General features: G+C 35.2%; 2 protein-coding genes across 2 annotated transcripts; both read right to left on the bottom strand.

Moving 5' to 3' along the window:
• Positions 1-2011: 2011 nt before the first annotated feature.
• On the bottom strand, positions 2012-6464 carry LOC132274665 (uncharacterized). The gene is made up of 2 exons (XM_059775989.1): positions 6131-6464; positions 2012-3677 (listed from the first exon to the last, which is right to left on the bottom strand). The coding sequence occupies exon 2, from the start codon at positions 2994-2996 to the stop codon at positions 2427-2429; it is 570 nt and encodes a 189-aa protein (XP_059631972.1). The 5' UTR covers positions 2997-3677; positions 6131-6464; the 3' UTR covers positions 2012-2426.
• A 3823-nt stretch (positions 6465-10287) lies between these two features.
• LOC132272985 (putative F-box protein At3g17490) lies at positions 10288-11445 on the bottom strand. Its single transcript, XM_059774034.1, has one exon. The coding sequence runs from the start codon at positions 11443-11445 to the stop codon at positions 10288-10290; it is 1158 nt and encodes a 385-aa protein (XP_059630017.1).
• Positions 11446-11977: the final 532 nt, after the last annotated feature.

The raw sequence follows: 11977 nt of genomic DNA, 5'->3' as shown, positions 1-11977 counted from the left end.
GCCGTTAGGCTATTTCTCAAGAATTTTTTTTTTTTTTTTTTGGGTTAAATCATAAATCACTAATTCAATACTAAATCTTCAAGCGCATAGACTAGCCAAATAACTACTCTCTCCATAGTTGTTCACTGTGACTCAAAATATTTTGTAACAACTATTTTGGGACAGAGGTAATACTAAACAGTACTATACCTTTATTCAATCAAAAGATTTTGATCATTGGGAGATCTGGCAGGGTACTTGGAGTACAAATTCTCTACTTCATATCAAGAAATAGCTAAACACATCATGAAGTGACAATATAAAATCCATACCATTCTTTCTATTGATGCCTCCACTTCTCTTTGATCACAATACTTCCAGGCTTTGGAATCTGCAGTGCTAAAAGAAGCCCACAGTGGAATTAAAGAAGAAAATAAGCTCAGGTTGGTACTAAAAAGTAATGAAATAATATCTTACACATTAAAAATAAAAAAATCTCTTACACCTCACCAACTGCAGATATGGCTAATCTCCTTTCTCCTAACATGATGTTGCGAAGAAGATGAACTATCTTTAACGACCCTTGATCGAGTTCGAGACACACTGATACAAACTACTTCAGAACAAGAGCCAAGGAACATGTATGCCATCATATGTATACCAGTCCCCTAGTCCTCTCTAGTCCCCCTCTCACGGCGTTGCCACATAAAATGACCACCTACTTGCTCGCATCCCTCAACTGGCCGTCATCAACTGCAAATTTGCAATCCTAAACGCTCACATCCTACCATAGCACAGTCATGGAGGCTGTAATTATGCAGTGAGATGCCGAAGCATACCCTTAATTGAGACTCTTCTAATCCTCCATGCTCTTTGACTAGATGCAAGCTGGAATACCTTTACACACAACAAGCCGAGTCCTCCTAAACTTCCTCTATTGCCAAACCCTAACCAGTTTCTAATTCAAATTTGCAGCACAATGCTTTATTTTCTACCATCTGACTCGTCTACCCTTTTGATTTTTCCATGTCTGATGTTTAGTAAGGAGGGTTGTGTTAGGTAACTTGACAATATGAACATAGATACATGTCTACTGACTATACCAGAGAGATTCCTTCTTGACATTCCTAATTTCTCCACAGCAATAACAAAAATGGGGAATCATTTCTATGCTTTGTTCTTTAAGGTTTCAAAACTGACTAGTTTTGACAGTAGCATTTCCCATCACATATTTCCTTTTCGTTTCAAGTTTTCGCAATTATGTTCATCAGTTCTTCTGCATTTTTCCTCATCTTCCGTTAACACCATTCCCCTCCACACACATACTCGGCTTAACAATCTCTCTAGCAAAACTCCAGAACATTCTCACCACACACACATATACATATAAATATATATATATATTTGACGAAGAAGACACTTGCGTGAATGGTTCCGTAGAAGGACAAATACTATCCACTCATCTAAATATAAGCAGAAAAGGTAGGTAGAACTATGAAAGCGAAGGGGAAACTAAACTTACCATTAATTTGACATGGATCCATCATCGAATCTCCTAACATTTTATGAAGATCCAAATTTTTCTTGACCTTCTAAAAACTCCAAACCAATAGGTCATATCGTCCTTAACGTCTCACTATTTTAGCATTAGAAATTTGTGTTTGTCTTTTTATCCACAAATTGCACTCCAAGAAGATACTGATTGTAGAAGAACAAGTGTGCAAAATTAGTATACTACTACGACATCGCAAAAGCTGAATACTCTTTCTGACGATCTGCCATCGTTTATTGCTGTTACCTTAATACTCCGTGTGTGTGCACACACACACACATATATGAAGAAACCAGAGTTGAGCAAGTTGGTATAAGAACTGGTAAAATGGGGGTGGTGGGTTGGTTCTATGTTATCATGCTAATAATAGAGAAATTTCTTCTGCTGTTGATGATGTTGAGAATAGTGTAAATTTGAGTAAATTTGTGTCATAATAAAAATTAAGCAATTAAAAAAACCCCAATTTTGAAGGCCCAAATGAAAAGACGTGTTGTTTATAGATCTTGATCCAATGATACAAATATTTCACCGCCACAAGAAAAGATACATTGAACACATGCACATGATGTATCAAGCCTTACATTGACCAACGAAGATTGGCTTGGAGTTAATGCTCGAATAATATTCTTATTTTCTTTTGTTGCCACTAAGAAGACCAATTGCGAGCATTGCAAAGTGAACACAGCTTAGGTGCAATCATGGTAGGGTATAGAAATGGTAAACAATAAAATGTCATAAGCAGTTCACTAGTTCCAATTTCCAAATGCACTAGTATATACACACACGCCCCCACTGTAACACGTAATTAAAAGACAAAAAAATCAGTACTTAAATGGAAAAGTGTTCCGACACTAAATGAAAGGTTTATCTTTACCAATACTCAAGGAAAGAGGCACTAGTAATCCACGTCCAGATCTTTTTCCTCAATCTGCCACGACGCAAAGCTGTCAACATGAGGGTAGCAGTAGCTGATGAGGACCGGACATCCGTTTTCCATGTTAACCTCTTTCATACTTTCAAAATCATAAGCATACAGAGAGCCATCTTTGTCCATGAAAATGATTTCACCCTTAACTCTTGAACAATAAAGAGGAGTCATTTTGATTGAGCAACCAACTGTGATACTATGTTGCTTTATCCAATCTTGCCCATTTAAACCCCTCAAGATCCAAATATCAATATGGCTTGTATCTTCATGAGTCATAAAAGAAAGAAGCCCACCCATTTCAACAATCCCATCGTGAGTTCTACTACGTTTCGGGAGAGGTGTCTTGTGGAATTTATCATCATCTGTTGACATAGATACTAGGTAATCACTACAATCAATGCGAGGAATCCAATGCAAAGCTCCAATTGCAGAAACTGGGTTGCACCCCAACCAACTAAAAAGTCCAAAAGGAGGTCCATCCACCATCCTCCATGATCTTGCCCCAAGAACAAAAATTTCACAACCAATGTACCGCATTTCGTCCTGAAATAAGTGTATCAATTTATATTCACGTGTAGAATTGCATAATACTAACCCATATGATTCCTTGCGGGTAGGAGATATAGTACCTAAAGGAAGTGCAATCAGCTTTTTAGTCAAAGGATTCAGGACAACCAATTTTTTTGTTCATATTGTAACCAAGCAGAATGAAACCATTGCAAGTAGCTATAATTCTTCCCAAACAAGTCACATGAAAGTCTCGTATCTTGCTCTTACCATCTTTTATTTCCATGAAATTTATACAGAACTCTGGTCTCGGCACTATATTTAGTCGCTGAGATAGAGGTAGGGATTGTGATTGAACAAGGTTAGCTTCAACAGAGAAAGTGTTTGATTTTTCTTGAGGGATTGTAGTTTTAGAACAAGGGAAGTGACTTCCAGTGAGAAAGATTACAACAGTTTCAGCGCGATGGAGGAAGGCATCAATGAAAAAAGAGCTGTTAATCATCTTATACCATGGCTTACAAACAGACATCGACCTTTGAAGAGATTCAGGAGGAAGTCGCACAAGGATACTGCAGATGCAGTCTTTTGAAAGATGGGGTACAATTTTCTCTTGTTGCTTGTTTTTCTCCTCCATTTTTGACAATGCTCTTTCTTCTACCAACCTTGTCCTCTTGTCTTCCATCAACTTATATGTCTTTGTATTGAGTCTCTCTGGTAACCATGAATAAATTAAAAGTGAGAAAATGTACAAAAATGATTGTTATTACTAGGATATGAAACAAAAAAGACAAAAAAATAAATTTCTACTGGCAAGATTATAACGAAGGAAGAATAATAAAATTATGTATATCTATTATGTAAAAATAGTTAGGATCTTAAATCGCATCCAAGATACATTAGTTTTCCCTAATTTAATGAGCAACGTCCATATCACGTCAATCTCCATCACAGGACTCCTCCTCTTCATATTTTCATATATATCCTTTTCTGAACCACCACGCGCGGTTCTTGTGTTTTTAACTTCTTAAACCATACATGAACTTTTTCGTTTCTATTTTTTTAATGGAAAATGGATCTAAATTTCTAAGATTTTTAGATCTGGTCTCATTATTCCTACTAAAAAATGTGTTATTTCTAATTTAATTTAACAATAAGAAATTTGTTTTGCTATTTATTCATTAGTACTAAGCCAAAATTCTCTTTTTGCTAAAATAGAAAACCAAAGACAAACAAAAGAGAACATGGACACATTTTTAAGCAGCACAGAGTGTGGAGAAATCAGGATAAAGAGCCCTTTTGCAGAAGGAGGGCGTGGAATGCATCCTAAATACATAATGGTTTAGGATGGGGACAGGTATCCTTTAGAGGGTAGGATAAGTTCAGGGGCTGTGCCAAACCTGTCTTCTTGCCAGTGGCGGAGCCAGGAATGTACTCTAGAGGGGGACTTTTTCAAAGCCCAGGAGGAACGTTGGATAATAACATACGCAAATAATTCTTATTACTTCACTAGTGTAAGCGACAAAGTTATTGAAGAGCATATATTAGTTTTACGCTCATGTGTAGAGTTTTGGGTTTGAATTTTGAATATTTGTAAATTAGAACACATTTATCGTTTTCAATATGTATTGGCTGGAGGCCCAAAGACGATAACCGTGGTGAAGAATAAAGAGGTTTTGGAAATTTTAAGGGGGCAACAAACCTGAAAAGAAGTTGAGTGAGGGAGGCAATTGCCATCATGGGGATTTTATTGGCTCTCTCTGTGCCTGTTTCCATTCCTAAGTATAAAAAATGAGTGCTCAAGAAAAAACTTTTGAGACTGTCAACAAGGATTTTAACATAGCATGGATATTAAAAATATAATTTATTTAACAGCGATTCCAGCAAAACATAATTTTATTTTATAATTTACTTTAAGCAATCATGCACCCAGATGCTTAGATTTAGTACACTATTTAAGTGATAAGGAATCAATAATCTCATCAAATGATTGGTATACATTTAGAACCAGCAATAATGAAATTTGCAAACTCATTTCTACTAGAAATGTACACGAACTTCCCAAGAATATTGAAATTCAGTTCACTGATGAAGAATTTGAAATTCCTGACATATCTGGAAAGCAAACACTTTAATTGTTACTAATTGGAAAAGCCACCTAGAGTAATCACAATTCTGCTTGTCAAGGTGTACTGATCGACAAAATGAAAGGATGAAAGACCAAAGCAGCAATTGTGAGCAAAAAGGCACGAGGTTGTATAAATAGAGTATGAAAAGCCTACCATGGCAGAGGAATTCTTGAAAGGAAAGGTGCATTAACATGAAAAAAATAACATTAACAAAAGGAATTGGCAGAACCAGGCACATAATCATAAGGGAAAACAAAATGAATAATATAAAAATAACAACCTAGTGAAATAAAATAACCATTGATGAAAGCTAAAGATCTTCCCTCTCTTTTCTATAAGTAGGACACACTCCAGCTTACACAGGCAACATATATATGAATATATATATATATATATATATATATATATATATATATATATATATATAATGTACAGTCCTAAAGCAGTTAAAACAAGGTAATTACTGAGAGAACTTACTTTTCTTGCAGGCTAGCCTAAACCCTAAAAAAAAAAAAAAAAAATTTTAAAAAATAATAATATCAAAATTTTCCTAAATAGAAAAGGTTTTAGTTGTTAATAATATTACTGCAAGAACATCGTTCTTATTTTAAGTTTTCAATAATCTAAAATCCCAGAAACCAGCTTGTTGTGGAATGAAATTGAAACTAAAATTACCTATCATGTAAACAAAAAAATTCTAAAATCCTCATGAAACCATGACCTATCAAAGAATTAACTAAGACATGTTAGTTTCTCTGGAATCATCATGCGAGTTTAATTAAGTTGTTGTATTAACTCCACAAAGGATCATACCAACCAATAAATCTAGAACAACAAAACAGTAATAAATCATCACACCAACCAACCATGCCAATTAAACATTTTAACCAAGAAAGAAAGAACAGGATAGAGAATTAAAAGGAATATTGTGAAGGAAAAACTACATACACATACATACATACATACATACATATATATATATATATATATATATATATATATATATATATCAGTAAAGGAATGAGAGGGTTAAATTACCTGAAAGTTTTCCCACAGATATATATACTGTAGTCGGCAAAAATCTGTCTTGCCTTTCGCTGTAAATTTCATTGTAGTGCAAAATTCTATAATACTATATTGTAGAATATCAAGCGTATATATGGTGTCACGTTGATCTTTGCTTGACTGTGTGTCACAAACCCACTTCTTCGATCTGGTTTTGTTTCTGAGACGGGAAAAATTAGGGTTACAACTCGAGATGATTGGGACGGTCGGAGGTACACGCTCGAGGCCAATCTAACGGATGAAACCCACTCCTTTTATCCAATTTTGATTAGGGAGTAAAAGTAGGGTTACAAGCCAATCGAATTGGGTTGGCGGGCTCGAGTCCAATCCTTAAAAAAAAAAAAAAAAAAAAAAAAAAAAGAAAAGAAAAGAAAAGAAAGAAAGAAAGAAAAAGAAAAAAAGAGGTTAATTTTACCTACACCTCTTACGTTTGTCCATATTTCACTGACATCTCTTTTACGTTTTAATATTCCACCGACCTCCCTTAAAGTTTTAGTTTGTGTAGCAAATTACCCCTGTCGTTAAGTAGCTCACGGTGTGTGCTAATGTCAGCATTAGCAAATTGTTAAAAAGTCAATTTTATCGTTCTAATGTCTAAAATGACATCTTTAACCTCAGTTCACCAATACGCAATTATAAAATTGTCCTTAATCTGTTAACTCAAATGTATAAGAATACCTTACCTTTCACTTCATTATATATATATATATATATATATATATCATCTTCTTCCTTCCACACATAAATCCATTAATTTAATTAAAAAATAAAATTTTAATTTTAATAAATTTAAATGGTGCAATTAAATTTAATTTCTTTTTAAATTTTTAATTACATTATATTTTTCAGTTTGCCCAAGGGTAGAGGCTTATATAATAGTCCTGTTAATCATCAATGAATAAAAATTTCGTCCATGAATAATGATCATTCGATATAACTGTAGTTGAATTTTGGTTGGATACATGCATACACAGTGTACTTTTTGTCCAAGCATAAACTGGCCAACCTCCACTTAAGATACTTTTTGTCCCTTGAATAATTGTGCAATGTACATGCCATCACGTGGGTGATGTTATATACCATTACATATATATATATATATATATATATACCAGAAAGTCAAGATCGAGGGTTCCGGCACCGACGATGTTGATCAACAGCGCAATGTTGGAGAGGCTGTAAAGGTTGGGTCCGGTCTCCCGTCGGAGCACGAGATGTTGATTTTTACCGCCGATTACGATGCCATCGAGCCTTTCGGATGGTGACAAAGTTACAGAGCTAGGCCGAATTCTTCTGCAGAGCTCTGGCGTGTCTATGGCCGTTTTGAATTGGGTTTCACCGAGGTGGGTTGAGGAATCTCTGCTCGCCGGACTGAACTAGGTTTGGTCGAACTTAGTTCGTTCTAGCTTTGAGAACGACTGAATCGCTGAATTGGGTTTCGCATAACTACATCGCTGCTGGCCGGACTGAAAAAGGAGGAATCCTTAGTTCAGTCCAAACACCGGACTTCAACTCCGTCGAATCTATGGCCGTGTACTCACCGTCGTAACGCTGAACAAGAACGAGGTAAGCCGGATCAAAGACAACGGCGGCGAAGTTCACAGCTACCTCGACCGAGTTCAGTCCGGCGATCCCAAGTCCGATGAAGGTCAGTTTAGTCAGGTGGCCTCGCCGGCAACGCTGAAGAAGAAAGGGAAAAAAATAAAAAATAAAAAAATATATATATATATATAATGTGTGTGTGTGAGGAGAGAGAGAGAGAAATTTAATTTAAACTGAGGGCTTAAAAGTCTTTTTCATTAAGTTATAAATTTTAATATATAATTCAAGAGTAAAACAGTAAAATCACACATTTCCGTTAGCAAATTAAACGGTGGTTACTGACAGGGGGTGTAGGTGAAATTATGAAACGTAGAGGAGTGTACGTGGAATATAAATAAACGTCAGGAGGTATAGGTGGAATTAATCCAAAAAAAAAAAAAAAAAAAAAAAAAAAAAAAAAAGTTCAATTTTAACTATTCAACTATAACCCAATTTATTCTTCTATTTTTCACAAATTAAATACAAATTTGAGTTAGAAAGAATTTAAATTTGTATTAATTGTATGCCCAATCATCACATGAAAATTTTAAAATAATCTTAAGTTAATTTTATATTAAATTATTCTTAAATAGAAAATATTTTTAAATTTTTTGCAAATTTTTAATAAATTATAAAGAATTTTTTAGAAAATTTATTTGTTTAAGTTTTAACATATGATAAATTAAGATTTAAATAAATGAAGTTAAAATGAAAAAGGTAATCATGAGTTGAATATTTACATAAAATGTTCAAAAACTTTTAAAAAATATTTTTTTTATAGTTAGAAGTAATAAATAATAATATATTGTAATACAAATAAAATATTTAAAAAGATGTGAAAAACTCAATTCATATATAATTTAATTAAAGTAAGGTATAAAGAATAAATTTAATTTTACTTATAACTAAAACAACACATCATCAATAGTGTTTTCTATGTTTGAGGCATATTTGGAGTTGCAAATTGAAGGTAGAGAGAATTCACGTCAGACCATTTGTCTGGTCCACGTAAACGAATGAATAATGCAATTTGTTTTTGATTAAATAGATAATATTACTAATTCAATACTAAAATTTGTCCGCACATGAAATTATCAAATTATTACTCCCGTCTAAAAATAAATAAATGTTCACCTTTTATTATTTATTTTTTTTTTTTTTATGTTCCAAAAATGTAGATATGACAATCTTCCGACACCTCTCCAACTGTAGATATGGCTCTCTCCTTTCTCCTAACATCATGTTATTGTCATGAAGCTGATCGTCTTCTCTAGCCGAACAATTGCAAGGCACTATGTCACACCCCGCTACCAAGAGGCTATGCCACGCAGACGCCCAGCAGACGATGACATGGAGCCTGCATGGATTGGAGCTTTCTAGACTTCTCTACACAAGTATGGAACTTTTCGGAATTCTCTAGATTAGTGTGGAGTTGTCTAGCCTTTTCTAGACTTGTCTAGAGTTGTCTAGAATTCTCTAGACTTGTCTTGTACATAGTAGATAGTTCTAGAGTTGTGTAGATATTTCTGGAGGATTCTAGATACTAAATCTAGGCCACACATTTGTACACATCTAGAATGTTCTTGTAAGGCCAAAGGCCTATAAATAGGAGGTGGGAGTTCATTTACACCTCACCAAGCAACCAAGTTGTAATCTCTCCTCTCAAGTAATACAAGTTCTATACATTCCCAAACTCTCTTGCTCACTTGCCTAACCTCTTCCTACACACCCAAGTAAGCAAAACACTTGTCTAGCCTTAGTCTTCACTAAGCTAGCACACTCGGGTAGGCTGACTTAGCGCTTCAAGGGGGCTTGAAAGTGTCTAGGGCCGCACGGGAGCTTGAAAAGGTTCAAGTCCGTGACAACTAGCTCTGCAACATCAGCATTCCTTTCATTTCGAAGACCTTCTTGGCTCAAAATGAGATCACAAGAGCTCATAATGTCCGGGTATGGATGCTACATGAACATAAAACTTACCGTGTGTCTCAAAATCCACTGGTATACATATACATCAATGCTCAATTGTGCCAATGTTTTATAGCAGCAATTGAACAAATCATATAATCTTACACGCTAGTTCTTGACTGCTATTAGAATCATAGGCTACAACACGATTCAGGCGCTCCCATCAGTAGCATATTCGAAAGGTCTTAACAAAATGCTTCCCATTGATGCTGCGAGTGTATATTCCATCCAAATTTTAGTTTCAGAAGAAAAAAACCTCCGTTTGTAGAGCAACAAAGACGGACGTGCAGTCAATGGTCGAATAATATTCACATTTCCTTCTTATTTTTTTATTTTGTTGCCATTAACGAGACCATTGCAAGCACTCCAAAGTGAACACAGCTTAGGTGCAGACATGGTACAATAACGGAGTACAGAAAACGTATACAATAAAATGTTATAAGCAGAATACACACACCGTAACACGTTATTAGAAACACAAAGAAACCAGTACTTACATGGAAAATGTGTTCCGACACTAAATGAAAGGTTTATATTTACCAATACTCGAAGGAAAATATGCACTAGCAACCCAAATCCTTTACTTATTCCTCGATCTGCCATGAAACAATGCTGTTGACGTGAGGCAGATAGCGGCCATAGATCCGGAATTCCTTTTCCAAGTCGACCTTTTTCATGCGTTCGAAATCATAAGCATACAGAGAGCCATCTTTGTCTTTGAAAATGATTTCATCCTCAAGTCTTGAACAATAAAGAGGAATCATTTCCATTGAGCAACCTGCTGTGATACTATGTCGTTTTATCCAATCTTCCCCATTCAAACCACTCAACACCCAAATATCAACATGGAATGTTTCTTCATGAGTCATAAAAGAAAGAAGCCCGCCCATTTCAACAATCCCATCGTGAGTTCCACTACATTTCGGGAGAGGTGTCTTGTGGAATTTTTCATCATCCGTTGACATAGATACTAGGTAATCGCTTCCATCAATGTCAGGAATCCAATGCAAAGCTCCAATTGCAGAAACCGGGTTGCACCCCAACCAACTAAAAAGTCCAAAAGGAGGTCCATCCACCATCCTCCATGATCTTGTCCCGAGAACGAAGATTTCACAACCAATGTACCCCATTTCGTCCTCAAATAAGTGTATCAATTTACATTCACGCGTACAATTGGATAATACTAACCCATATGATTCCTTGTGGGGAGGACATATAGTACCTAAAGGAAGTGCAATCAGCTTCTTAGTCACGGGATTCAGGACAACCAATTTTCGGTTCATTTTGTTATCAAGCAGAATTAAGCCATTGCAAGTAGCTCTAATGTTTCCCAAACAAGTCACATTAAAGTCTCGTACCTTGCTCTTACCGTCTTTTATTTCCATGAATTGTATATAAGACTCTGATCTCCGCACTACATTTAGTCGCTGAAATGGAGGTTCGAGGGATTGTGATTGAAAAATGTTAGCTTCAACAGAAAAAGTGTTTGAATTTTCTCGAGGGATTGTAGTTCTAGAATAAGGGTAAAGATTTCTTTTTAGTGCAAGAAAGATTAAAACGGTTTCAGAGCGACGGAGGTGGGCGTCAATGAAAAAAGAGCTGTTCACCATCTTATACCATGGCTTGCAGACAGACTCCAACCTTTGAAGAGATTCGGGAGGAAGTCGTACAAGGATACTGTGGATGCATTCTTTTGGAAGTTGGGGTACAACATTCTCTTGTTGCTTCTTTTTCTCCTCCATTTTTGACAATGCTCTTTCTTCTACCAACCTTACTAACCTTGTGCTCTTGTCTGCCATCAACTTACTCATCATGTCTCTGTAATGAGCCTCTGCTAACCATGAAAAAAATTAGAAGTAAGAAATGTACAAAAATGATTGTTATTAACGAAGGAAGAATAGTAAAATTATGTATATGCATTAGGTAAAAAGTGGTCAGATCATAGATCGTTAGTTATGTTTCCTTACTAATGACTATTTTAAGATTGCAAAAATGTCGCCATCAATTTTCACTTTTCAGTTTTCACTCATTTCCACACACCTGAACTTAAAATTCACATTCATCTATGGTGTTATGTGAAAACAACCCCTTAATCCAAGCATCACTAAAGCAAATTTAAGCCATATATGATGTCTTGATGCTTTGAAATCTAAAAGTTTCAGAAAATATGCATAAAACATCCTCAACTAAATAGTACTCAAGAGTTTATCAAAAAATTTCCTAAGTATTTGTTGATAACGTTACTCCAAGAACTTATTTCATATTTTATGATTT

The sequence above is a fragment of the Cornus florida genome, unplaced genomic scaffold (genome assembly GCF_030987335.1).
Source record: "Cornus florida cultivar Cherokee Brave unplaced genomic scaffold, ASM3098733v1 CherokeeBrave_3.0.0_Hap2_Chr09, whole genome shotgun sequence".
Lineage (NCBI taxonomy): Eukaryota > Viridiplantae > Streptophyta > Magnoliopsida > Cornales > Cornaceae > Cornus > Cornus florida.
Note: the sequence above shows the minus strand (reverse complement) of the source record. Positions and strands in the feature narration are given on the sequence as shown.